This window comes from Charadrius vociferus, unplaced genomic scaffold (genome assembly GCF_000708025.1).
Source record: "Charadrius vociferus isolate BGI_N301 unplaced genomic scaffold, ASM70802v2 scaffold262, whole genome shotgun sequence".
Lineage (NCBI taxonomy): Eukaryota > Metazoa > Chordata > Aves > Charadriiformes > Charadriidae > Charadrius > Charadrius vociferus.
In genome coordinates this window covers 3632528-3646546 of record NW_009647218.1, presented here as the reverse complement: position 1 = coordinate 3646546, position 14019 = coordinate 3632528, and the positions used below count along the sequence as shown (strand labels likewise).

At 35.8% G+C, this 14019-nt stretch overlaps 1 protein-coding gene across 1 annotated transcript in view; it reads right to left on the bottom strand.

Annotated features, from left to right (window-relative positions):
* Window positions 1–12394, bottom strand: part of SNX13 (sorting nexin 13) — a 48531-nt gene extending 36137 nt beyond the window's left edge. Inside the window, exons 1-4 of the mRNA XM_009879565.1 lie at window positions 12286–12394; window positions 6388–6490; window positions 1681–1770; window positions 1147–1268 (exon numbers count right to left, since the gene is read on the bottom strand). Of these exons, the coding sequence (XP_009877867.1) occupies window positions 1147–1268; window positions 1681–1758 (200 nt within the window). The 5' untranslated portion in view covers window positions 1759–1770; window positions 6388–6490; window positions 12286–12394. The remainder of the gene's footprint in view (window positions 1–1146; window positions 1269–1680; window positions 1771–6387; window positions 6491–12285) is intronic.
* Between the last annotated feature and the right edge of the window lie 1625 nt (window positions 12395–14019).

Genomic DNA, 14019 nt, shown 5'->3' with positions numbered 1-14019 from the left:
TGGCCTGTTTTGACACAAACTGAGTGCTCGATACTGTTCAATGAAGTAACTTTGCCAAATAGACAAAAACAGTGAAGTTGGGTAGCCAGGTCCATTTCATCTAAGCACAGGATTGGTTGCTGTAATGTACAGCTATATTTAGCCTAGTTTTCACTATTTCCAACACTGTTTACAAGGATTTCCATTACTGCACAATCAGATTTTATTATAATGAAATTTTCCTAGCGTTAAACCTAGCTTTCCATCTTTGACCTTTCTTGCCAGAAAAGCACACTGACCGACCTTTTCAAGTCGACAGAGGGAGGGAATAACAACATCTTAAAATTGCTAAGTTTTTTATTATATTTAGGTGACCCACAACCTCTTCTGAAGAGAAAATGGATAGCAATCAGCACAGTGGGATGAAAACCTGAAATCATTTCTTAACAAAGAAGCAGATGGATATAAAGGCATGCAGTACCTGGGCTGAGAAATCAGCCATACTAAAGAAGATAAATAATTTCCCAGACAAGTCCCCTGACTTACTCCTACTTGATTAGGCAACAGCAGAAAAAAATCATGGGACAATTAATCAACTATCCATTTTGTTCTGAATCAAACTTATTTTCAGAAAAGATTTACATACATGACACATTATTTCATTTCCCAGATAACCATTCCTTCAAAAAACCTTAATTGTTCTTACATATTGAAGAGCAATACCGCTATTAAAAGTTATCTGAGCTGATACAGAGATAAGAATTAAAGGCTTTCAAATTGACTAGCCTTGGGAACAGCCCTGATGTTTATATGAAACAGACCTGCATATAAATAGGTGATGATTCATGCAACTTAACGCTTAAATTGAAAAAAAAAACCAAAACCAAAAACCACTATTCGGTAATTTTAGACATTAATCTAAATTTTGAAAAGGCCATTTTGCAAAAGGCCATGACTACAAACATCATCTCCACTCATTCCTTAAGGGATCAGCAAAATTCTGTAGTTCTTACATTATGATCTTAATATTTTACATGTCCTTTCTGTAAAAATGCACTGAACTATGCAAACAGATAAACTTAATCATTTATCTACTACCGCACAACCCACAGAGGTATTTGTCCACTTTTTTAGACAGTGTACTGATGTAAATACAAATAAACTTACCTGGCAGAAAACTGAACAAGTGCATACTGAAGAGCCTGCCTGATTTCCAGAAGAAACGATTCATCATCACTTAGCGTGTAATACCAATACTGTACATAGTCTCTCAGGGAAAACTGTATTACCTGAAATTGGAAAGTAAAAAATATAGATGAACTAATGAACAAAAGACAACAAAATGTAAACCAGTTTTTTGTGCCTGATAATGCAACAGCACTCGTCTTGAAAGGTTAACATAGTGAACCATACTCCCCTACCATTATGAAATTGTGAGTGAAACAATATAATGACATACTGAAACCTCTTTTTCATATCGGTTTACATGCATTCATCACTGCTATGCTGAGAAACTATAACATGCAGAAAACAGACTTGAATATTGCCCAATATCCTGGCCCATCCTCAATATTTTTTCACTTCCCACTCTCAAGTATGATAAAATTTCTAAACTTCTATTTGTCTCTCAACTACTTAGATATTACATAGTCAATACTTGCAAAAATAAAAATAGGTTAAATAGTCCTGGTTAGAACTTACCTGTTGCAAAGGTTCATCAATTATATTCGCACCTGTCAGTCTTCTGTCAATCTTAATAGGTCTGGCTTCACGTTTCATTTCTTCTATGCACTTGAAAGATATTAAGAAATGTAACTTTGCAGGTTTTAGCTACAGTTAAAAATCAACTCCACTGTGTATGACATATGTATACTTCTAGTAACGACTATATACAACATTTCCCCTATAATTACAATTTATAAAGTAGGTAAGATATAATCATAGAATCATGGAATGGTTTGGGTTGGAAGGGACCATTAAAGGTCATCTAGTCCAACCCACCCTGCAGTGGGCAGGGACATCTTCAACTAGACCAGGTTGCTCAGAGCCCCGTCCAACCTGACCTTGAATACTTCCAGGGATGGGGCATGTACCACCTCTCTAGGCAACAATAATATTTTTCACTATATAGTAATAGTGTATTTTTCACTATATAGTGAAAATGAATAGTGAAATGAATAGTGAAACTATATAGTAAACAATGGTGAGGAACTAACCTGAAAACCTACTTCTTGCTTACTGTAAAGGAGGAAGTTACTAAAATACTAGATCAGAAGGAAATAAAACTCAAATAGTTACAAAAGGAGGGAGGGGGGACACACGACAGCAGCACAAGATAGTTTGTGGGTAAGACCCCAGTTCCACACTTGATTATGAACTTTCTGTGCAACCTCAGGCAGGTAGTTGGTCAGTTGTGGGGTTTTTTTTTTCCCCCCTGTTTCTTTATCCATCTGAGTTTATTATATATATCAGAAGACAAATTACTCTTTTGTACCATCACTACTTGACAGATAAGTCTTTAAAAAGTAATTGATGAGGGAGTAAAAAATTATTTTACAGAAGGACTTGCAACTCAGAACAGTAAACTCCAAGAATGACTTCATCAGAGCTGACTTTTGGCAAGTGACATACTGAAAAAGAACACCCATTATCAGTGCTTCTCTGAGTGGACTAGCACGTCTTTCCACAAACTTAAGATGAAATCTGCAATAAACCCCTTTATTTTCACAGAAATAACAACCCAACAACCTACGCAATTGTTCAAAAAAATCCAAGTTATTCTGTTCTTTGATCTAGAAAGTGATCACTGTATCGGAAACATAGAAGAACTATCAAAAAACATGAATTAAAACAATTATTAAACCATATGTCGAGTGTTTCTATTCTACATGACTCTCCCTAAGTATCTCCCATTCAAACCAGTTAACAGTGAATGACAGTGAACACCTGAGGCCAGAAAACATTCCTCCTCCTTAAACAACTCTATATCACAACACAAAAGTATTTTGTTGCAAAATATATTTTTTAACTTTCAAGACAAGGGAACAGTTCAACACTACTTTAATATCAATAAATTTGACTCATACTCTAACAACACTCCAGCTATATAGTAATGAATTCAGAGAATATTTGTTTTGACAGTGTCCAAAATACGGAAAAAATACATAATAGAATGACTAAATATTTTTACTAAGCACAGCACAATTCAAATTGCCAAACAAAATTGTTAAGAGTTTTGAAGTTTGAGGACTGCATGCATAAAACCACACTTGGAAAACAAAGAAGAAAAAGCAGCAAAACAATCAGCAGCCAGAAGAAAGAGAGAGAGGGATACACAGAGAACACGCAAGGTTATGTGGTAAAAATCTCAATGTTCATAGGCTTATAGGTTTCAAGTTTTGGGTCTGAACTTCAGGAATTCATCTTATCCAACCTCCTGCTCAAAGCAGAGCCAACTACAAGGTTAGACCATTCTTTCATAGTCTTTTCTCTCCAGTGAAAAGTTTATGTACATGCAATATAATTCCATTTGATATGTCTGAACACATCTAAAATTGAGAATATCTGCTTTTATTTCACTGCGGCTTCAACAGCTGACAACCGTTCTCCCTTGGAAAGCACTGCCGGTTTTAAGCGGGGCCTTCCAGACACTGACTTAGAAGACAGACTTAAAGGAAGGACCCAACTCACAAGAAAGCTGTCCTACAGAAACTCCTTGTCTTTTGAATGAAGCATAAGAGACATCGACTATGATAATAACTGGACCTTCCACACTTCTTGTAAAGTTGGACAGAACCTATAATTTTTATTGAAAATGGCATTCCAGTTAACAGTTCAGAAGTCTCTAAACTTGCCTGTCATTCAACGTTATTTTAATGTAAACCTGCAGGCAATTGTGTATCTTACAGAGCCTGTACATTATGACATCATCGAGTACGTTCCTGAGTTATATAGAAGACTTGCAAAAGGACAAGCAAGTCTAATCCTAACCTTTAAATTTCCCTGCATGTATGCAAGCAAAAAAAATAATAATCCAAAAACGTAAATAATCTTTCATTAAACTTACATATACTTCTCCTTAATTTGAGGCATTCACTATATATTCACTAATAAGTATAACAAGTGGCAACTGAGGAAATCTATCTGCACTAAATCCTGTGCTTTAACTGGTACATTCTACACATTATTTCCGTCCACAATTTTGGTGCCCTCAATTCTAACTTACTTTAAAAATAACTTTTTTTACTTTAAAAACTAACTTTAAAAATCAAGTATTTGAATGTTCATCTTAGCCTAAAAAAAAAATCCCCAAACAACAAAAAAAACTTAAAACAATCAATAAAACTCTGACTGCCTTTGGGGAAAAGAGCTTCTTATAAAGAACCTATATCATCCGATTACTTAAAATACAGTATCACAAAAGAATTTAATACTAAGGTAAATTCAGTTTGTACTCGGTTCACAGAAAAAGCATAACCTATGCACTTGCCACTTGAAAGAACGTTCATCGTTCAAGACCACTTAGGGCCACTATGGTTTTAAACATGTAAACAATTTCAAGTTAAAAATACTACTTTCCAGTAAGTCGGCAGAAATTTAATACAGAAATGGCAAATAGGAATCCCAAGCAAACGACACATTTCTTTTTGGTTAGGATTCATCTCTTCTTGCACTGCTACTGAAAAGCTCAGCTAAACCAGCTAATGCTATTTTAATACAGTGGCAAAAAAGAAATACAAAATACTATTGTAGAAGACAAACAGATTTTAGTTGAACAACTTCAAACAGCATTTCGTAATACAGCTAAAAATAAATGCCTTTGTACTACAAAACTTAAATCCAAAGGTTAGTCAAGACAAGCCAGTTGAGAAAAGCGGTGTGGCAATAATCCACACTCAACTCAGAAGTCAAACTACTGAATTTGCAAGATTACACAAAAAAAAAAACATCCCACAACATTTTATTCTTTTATAAAGCAACCAGAGCATACATATGTACTGAGCTCAAAGAAGTAGCATTTACGTAAAAGAAGTTTCAACGATGTAGAGGAAATTTAAAAGACAGAAAAATTTCTTGTAAATCTGCTCTTAAAACATGGGACATAGGCAACACTCCACAATCAATATAATATAAGCACTGATCTTATAGCACTGATATATATATTGCACCAATAAATATAGCACCAAGAACCTTAGTCCCCTAAAATGAGGTTTCATTAATGGAACAGAATCATTAGTTGATTGCTGACTTGCCCTTTTTCAGCTTTAAACTTTATATTTTTCATTTGGACCAGTGATGTCACTTTACAGTTTACAATATACTTAAGGTCCTGATTTATCTCAACAGATTCAAAGACTTAAGTGAAAAGACCACTTACCAGCCACACAAAAAGTTTTGTAATTAGAACACATACTGCTGAATCACAAAATACATTTATTTCTACGTGCCACTGATAAAGTTGAACCACTCTCCTCGCTTTCAGAGATAACATGAAGTGTGACCTGACAGCTAAGAAAGGGCAGGATGTTTCAGTCAAAACAGTTGCAAGATTAAATATAACATAACTAATAATCTTTGGGCTAAACTGTTGTCTCTATTCTGATGAGTGCAAGATATTTCTAAACTTCTGAGGTGCCAATACATACTGGTTCATAAACCAGGAATTCTTAAACATTCTACCTCTTAGCTATTAAGAATTTCTTCTGTACTAAACACATGCAGATTTATCCAATTTGGAACCCTGCATTTAGGTCCATCAACCAAAATGATGTGTCTGTTAATAATTAAGAAAAAAAGAAGAGAGTTGAAAAGGGGATCCCACTGCTTCTCCATATTTATGTATGCATTTCCAAGATTTTCGCTTGGTCTTAAATATAGTCAAAGATAACTTGTCCATCCCTAAATTACCCTAAGTCTAGACTTTACTAACAGTTCAATCTTCTCAGACAAGCAACTTTCAGACCACAATCAAAAGAGTCACAGCTGGAGAGACTACAGATCCAGTGAAGTAAGAATCCTGAATAGTCATGACAACTGTGCAAGAAAAAGCAAGAAGGAGGCATTGCTACCCCCAAAAAAACCCCAACACACACAAGTAGTCTAGAAAGAACGGTTTAGTAATTCCCTCACAGATAATATTAGCCAGTTACATCTTACTAATTTCTCATAATGAAGCCAGGAACAACACTTGAAACAAACTTTCCATAAATGCTTAAAAAGCTCGTATTTCAAAAAGGAAAAAATCTTACAGTTCACTTGCACTTTGCAGCAGACTCAAAACATAAAATAAGGCTTTTTTATCTTAGGAAAAGGGTACAATTCTTAAATTAAAAGTTATTATTAGTGCTATTCTAATTTTCAAAGTAATAAAATCTGATCTGGAAGTTAAGACCAGTAAACTTTCCTTACCTTAGGGATCCCAACTGATGTACAAGGAAGAAACGAATGTTCACACTGCTCAAGGTATTTTTCTGAGTTGCTTTTTCCAAACAAAAGAGTAACCACAAACCCCCTAAAATAGAAAAAGACAGCGCATCTAGAACAACAGTCATCTTCCCCCTCCCCTGAAAATATTTCACAAGTTATAAAATGACAATGTGCGACAACTCTGTTTACTCTCCTAGCACAGTGCTCTTTCACAGTGTAGCAAGCTGCTCAAAATAACTGACACAATACTAAGTATGAAGTTTTCCAGTCTTGTATTATCAGTCTTGATATATTCTTACCAAATAGGAGATGTATATAGCACAGTCTATATTACACAGCCTGCCGCACAAGAAGAACCTGTGATGACATGGTACTTATGCTCACAAATGTGAGCATAGGTAGCAAAAGTGCACAAAAGTGCACGGGAAGATGGGTACATACATAAGCTGCTTTGGTTCTACTTATACAAAGATTCTTTTACTTTAACACTATGAAGAAATAAACTCTTTAGGATACATTTAGGCCATTGTACGGTGGCATAAGCCACAAAAACACAGACCAGGAAGAAACTGATGTAGTAACTAACTAATGATTGAATATGTTTAAACAAGAAGTACGAAAATTTTCAACTGGGAACTTATTTTAAGCAGCAAAGAAAACAAAAAAAACCCCAACCACATAAAAACCCCAACAAAACAAAAACAAACAGTAGCCCTGCCAAGCTGCATAAGAACAGTGTCAAGGAAAAAGTCAAACACAAGGTATGGGGTTTTCGGGGGGCTTGTACGGTTTTTGGGATGTTGGGGCTTGTTTTTGTATTGTATTCATTACCTTCTTCCCTCACAATTCTACAATGATATTTAAATTATGACTTATAGTTAAGCAGGACAGAAGTTAATTTTATTATTGTTTTCTTTATGATATAATGAATGCATAAGGGAAAAAGCAACCACTACAGAAGTGCAACCTTGCTACAACAGCAGAAATTTATTTACAGCTTATGACACTAGGGCACAAAAACACATAAACAACCCTGGTTTTACTGAGAAATAGATGAAAATCTAAAGCTTGTGCCAATTATAGCATAGCCAAAGTATGTAGTCTTTGAAAAGTCAAGCATAAAAATTTTTTAAAAAAGAGAATATGAAGTTACTGCTGCTCAGACTAGCCTTGGAACGGCTAAACATGCATAGCGCTTAAAAGTTTCAAAGCATTCGATTTAAAGGCCAGCTGACCAACTTTTGTGACCACAGGAACTCGCTGTGTTATTCCAGGCTTCTAACATGCTGAAATAATACATTCTATTAATATAGATTGCTGTTGATACACGATACTCTTACTTACATGATAAAATTCTTAACCAAGGTAAAATACACCGTTAGAAGGTTTTAATTCCCAAACTGGGAACGATTCCTTTTAAGCACTCTAGAGGCTCAGTAGTTCAAAAGCAGGAAGGCGGTTATTATCAGTAATGTGATAATGCATAAGAAAATTTCACCTGATACTCTGATTCTCTTACAGCCACCTTTATCTGCCAAACACGTCTACTTTCTACATATGAGGACAAAAAATAAAAGCAGGTCTAATTGCTCTTCTGCTCCAGATATTTCCAGACAGCTATGGTGCTAGTAGCATCATAATTCAGTTCAAGGACAAAAACTTGCTTAGAAAAATCTCAATATTAGTTTCACCGTGATTAAAAGTTAACTAATGTTGTGGTTTGGGGAAGGGAGATGTTTTGTTGGTGTTTTTTTTCTAATTCTTACAAAGTTTTCCTTTTACACCTACCACTTTTCTATTAGAAATCTCAGTCTTCTTTTAAAGAAAACAGCATACCCAAAATGCATTTTTTGGGCCAAAAATCAGTTTTAACTTCAAATATGTATGAGTAACTGGGGGTGGATGGTATCCTTCTCTTCTTTTATTCACAAGGATTGAAGCCCCAGAAATAACTATATATCTATTTTCTCTCAAATGTTATGACGTTTCTAAAGTTAATGACTTATGAACAAATCATAGAATGCTTTGGGTTGGAAAGGACCTTGAAGATCATCTAGTTTCAACGCCCCTGCCATGAGCAAGGACACCTTCCACTAGACCAGGCTGCTCAAAGCCCCATCCAGCCTGGCCTTGAACACCTCCAGGGATGGGGCCTACACAACTTCCTCAGGCAACCTGTTCCAGTGTCTCACCACCCTCACAGTAAAGAATTTCTTCCTAATATCTAATCTAAACGTAACCTCTTTCAATTTAAAACCGCCACCCCTTGTCCTGTCACTACACTCCCTGACAGAGTCCCTCCCCATCTTTCCTGTAGGCCCCCTTTAAGTACTGGAAGGCCACTATGAGGTCTCCCTAGAGCCTTCTCCTCTGCAAGCTGAACAACCTCAGCTGTCTTCATAGGAGAGACGCTCCAGGCCTCTGATCATCTTCATGGTCCTCCTCTAGACTTGCTCCAACAGGTCTTTCTTACGGTGGGGGCCCCAGAGCTAGATGCAGTACTAATACTCTACCAAAATATTTTAAGTATATGTTCATTTTTCTTAGATATCTCTAAGTATTTGCATTTTTAAGCTAGAAATGCTAGAAGCTTCTGCCTCTACAGCAGAAATTAATACATTTTATTCCCCAATTTAAAATCTTATGCGCATTAGAGATGTATACATAGCCGGACCATTCAGTGCAAATACTCCTCTAATTCATCAAGAGGATATTCAACACTGTAAATGAGAAATCATTTTAGTCTTTTCTCTATATGAATAGAACAGAAAGAGGAAAAGATTGTATTTTACTTAAATTTTTGTTGTTAAGTTTTTCCAAACATTATTGGAAGACCAGCTTTTCACAAGGACAGATTAACAACAGAATGAAGGTGACAGCAACAAAAATAAAGTCTACAGATTTATCTTTTTCCCCATCAAGTTGGAAAAGTAACAGCCTCAGCTGAATGCTTTGTGAAAAATCAAAAAGCAGTTTCAGAACCTCTCCCGATTTGGTCAGCAGTTAGAATCATCAATATCGGCAGCCAGTCACATATATATTGATATTGTAATTTATGTTTTTTGATGACAAAGCAAATTCCTTGAAACAGCAAAGCAACTGATGGTCCAAGAAATTTCAGTTCTCACAACACTGGAAGTGTAAGGCTGTTTGCAGCGCCAACATTATTTTTATTTTACTTCCTTAGGATTGAAAGAGGGAAGGAGAGAAAGTAAGGTAAGAAACATACATGGTACAAAGAAAAGGCAGATGGCAAGATAGACTTAGCACTCAGGTTAAAAGTTATGCATCAATACTTGAAAGTGGGACAAAAAATATTTCCTGAAGATTAACACCTTGTAACAGTCTTGGCTACACAGGTTAGAGAAGCAGTATCTTTTGCTTCCTGCTTTTGGTGGATAGAGCTAAGTTCCCTAAGCAATGAGTTACCAGATCCCAAATTGATGACGGATGTACTAAAAACCAAGAAAACATAACATTTTATAAATCCGTCTTGATAAAAAACAGAATTAAACAAAGACAACTTTTGACTTTAAGCTTTTATTCATACACACAAATGGTTTCAGTACCCTTCCATGGACACAACAGTACAATTACTACAAGCTATTTGTGTAAGAGGAAACACACAGCTAAGAGTAAATCAAAAAGAAATAATTAGATAGCATATAACAGAAGTGAAATCATATAGATTATGTTGATACAGCTATAGCATGAACACTATTTTCCTTCACAACTCACTGGCCCATACTTTACTAGGGGGGCAACCAGCTACAATTCAACATTTTCTTCTGTAGAACTGCAAAATGGGACAGAGGTGACCTCCCAGCCAGTGGAGGTCTGAAACTATTCACACAAGCCACTGGTTTTGAGCAAGTATAAAAAGCTAGAAAACTGTATGCCAAAGTGGACAAGAACTCCAAGTTTCAACATAAAATTCTACCACAAAAATCCATGTCCAAAATTGTTATTTTGCTCCAGATAAGGGTACGATAAGTATTAAAGAAACTACTATAATCATGAACCAAAATTAGATTTTAATTTTCTTAATTTATATAAATGATGTTATGGTACACAATCGCTAATCTTAAGTGAAACAGTTACTTCATAACATTAATTTCTGCTGGTTTTAAGAGAAGCAGGATTTTGTGTAACTTCACAGGAATTAATTCAAAAAGAAAAAGCAGGCAAGAATAATTTAGACATAAATCTATTTGACCTAGTTAGCACTCACAGATCTGTATGCTGAATGTTAAAACTTAAAGTAGGTGTGTCACTCTGAAAATGATTAACAGTGTAAAAAAAGGCCAGATCCCAGCCTTAGCCAAGAAGGTGTGTCTGTTAAAGTAATAAAGTAATGACATTTTACTGGAAGGGCTGAGACTTCATATCTATCTACATAAGTAGATATCTATCCACATAAGTAAACACATAATAGGAAGATGGATACAAATTCTGCTTTAACAGATACACTACCACAAGATTAATTTATCCTTAAAATGATCAATGTTCACTGACTAGCTATAAAAATGAGCCAAAGCAGCAAAAGAAGCAAAGGGATATCAGAGCTGATTTACGAATGAGCAAGCTCAGGCACCAGAGGCAGTTTCATGGTGGCAAACTGTAGCTGACTTCAGATGTGCTCCATGAGAGCACTGTTTTGACTGTTAGCTTTGAAAAGCCAAGCAACTGAAATTGAGCAAGACAGAAGGATAAGCTTTTGAGAAATTATTATATCCTACATCATGTTTCATACTGCAAAGACTAAGGAAGTGGTAATACAAAACAGTAAGTCCTTAACAAAACTCTTGCCCTTTGGAGGAAGTCTTTGCCTTTTGCCCTGGACAAACAGCCAGCAAAATATGACAACTACTTATGTATCAAGACTTAAGAAGACAAAAGCATTTACTTAAAAGTTAGTTTTACTTCAGCTAAATCCTTGCTCTAATAGACTTCTCAGAGATGGAATTCCAAGTTTAATACAGCTGAAACCCAAGCGTAGCAGTTCTAGTTCTAGCCACTAAACTCTATTACATTTTTTTTTAATTACACTTACAGGGATATACATACATTCTGTACTGTGTCCAATAAGAAGGTTAACAGGGTGTTTCAAAGGAAGGAAAGAAAAATATTAAAGATAGCCCAAACATCCCACTGTAAGTCAAGCAGGTCTTAGAGAGTCTAGAGATGCTACCATCCTACAGGATAGTCTAATGAGTGAGAGAAAGGAGGAATACTCCAGTAATACATTTAGACTTGGCATTAAAAATAAAAAGTTTTAATGGTTAAAAGACAGACATTATAGTATACAACATAATAATGGTGCTAAAGACTACAAAAACATCACCTGTTTGCTCCCTTCCTGTCTATAGATAAAGTATGAAATGTCTACAGCTGCTGAACTGATCTACTTGTTCAAGGTGTAGCAGCATTTCCACACACCCAGGAAAACACCCACTCACTTTCCTCACGAATGAAGTAATTTAGGCATGAAAATGAGATTGTAATAAGGAAAGGAGACATAGTTACTCAGAAAGTACCTGTGAAAAGAAATAACACGGTAATAGAAAGTATGAACTGAAGTTATCACTTGTTTTATGTGACTAATTGTCCTCCAACACCTGCTATAAATAGCTAGTTTTTAAAACAGAATTTTTTTTTGCCTGGGCAAAGGTAGTATAAGCACTATTCAACAGCGAAAAAAATATTTTTGATAAAATCGAGGTTTCAAGAAAAAACTTGGCTCATAAAGAGCTGCTTAAACACGGAAATATTAATTACACAGAAGTCACTTCCAATTTTCAGAGCAAACTATTTGCTAATATACACATTAAAATTTTACTTTCATAGTAAATTATACAAAACACTAAGTAGTATACTTACCCACCCACAAAGCAGAGGATATAAAATGCAAAGTAAAATATAGCGAAGGGTCCAAAAGTTACTAGAAAAAGCACAACACCAAGACTTCCCCATCCCCATATGGAAAGACTGGTCTGTAAACAAGAACACATGGAAAAGGAATAATTAATGATATTTGTACAACTTTAAGTCTCCAAAGCAATATTTGTAGTTTCTACAAAGCTTGATATATTTTAACTAGATATGAAATAAGCTTTCCTTGATGAAATAAAAATTATCTTTATTTTTTAAAAGCATGTTGCTATCCAGTTATATTGTGAGCTAGTAGTTCAGTTTAGCTAACATGAGAGCATTTTTCTTTCAAATATTGTTAGCCTTCTCCCACTTCAGATGCAACCATCACCCTTCAAAGTATCATTTCTTTTCTTCTCTATTCTCATTCTGTGCACTTTTGTTTCTTGAGATCCATTTTTTTCCCCTGCAAAACTCTCCACTACCTCCAAGGAAAACAGGCTTTGTAACAGAACAGGGAGAGACGAATACGACCTCATTTTACACAACTAAACATGTAATTTTCCACAGCCAAGCACCACTACTTCTTCCATAGACCAAAGCAGTTAGAAGACCAAAAAAAGTGTGTATTTCTCCAATCAAGTCACACACGGGTCAGCAGGTGCACCAAATATTTGGTGCAAGTTTACTTTTACTCTTTCCTTAACATAAGAGACCGAAACTTAAGAAACCCCTTACTGTATCTAACAAGTTTTACCACAGAAATCAAGAGCATTCAAACAGTTCTCCGCTATGTCTAAATACAATTCTGTTTTAAAATCAGGAAATTTAATTTATTAAAAAAGAGAGATCACAGATGAGCATTTCTCCATGCAGGCATCATCAGGATCCTAGAAGAGACCCGGCTTAGCAGGCAGGACTGACACTTCAGCAGTGGGGGGAGACGAGGGTTGTTTGGAAAGCCCGAGATGCAGCTGAAGTCAGCCACGAGAGCATCAATGGGGCTGGTGGGATGTGGGAGCTGATGGCTCATGCAACACAGCAGGCAGAACCTCACCTGCGCTGGTGGGTTCACCAAGAGTATGAGAAAAGCAGCAAGATTCGGGTTATTGTGCTGATTTAAATTACAGTATGAGTACATTCATATACACATACATATCTAGATAGACAGATGTGTGAATGTACATGTATAAACATACATGCAGGGTAATTAAAAAGCAAAGTAGTGAAAACCTGACTAAACTGAGCTACAATAGTTTTGGACCTTCACAATACTGCAATGCAGTCAACAAAGATTATATAAATTTCATTCAATCTAGTCTCTAGTTCAATATGGAAAGCATGTTTCAGCCAAGTCCCAAGAGTGTGAAACCGACGATGACAAGTATTTATAGGCCACCAAAACTGTTCCAGCTCTAAGGTTCTCAACTTTTCTTTTTTTGTTGTCTAATTTACACCTTTCCTACCAGTGATCAAGTGACACGCTGATGGGAACTCAGACAACTGCTACATCAACAAGTAACACTAAGAAAGTATTTAAATAAACTCGTCTTGCAGTTTGACATTTAGAAAACAAGCAGAGATCGAACACCATATTTGCAAAGAGCCCCTTTTAGCCTTTAATATGGAGGACCGGGGAAGTTTGCCTACAGCTCTTATTTCTCTAAAGGGACTAGATTTCATCTTTCCACCTTAGGCATCGGATTCAGAAAAATCAACATCCTGACAGAAGAGTTTTAAAAA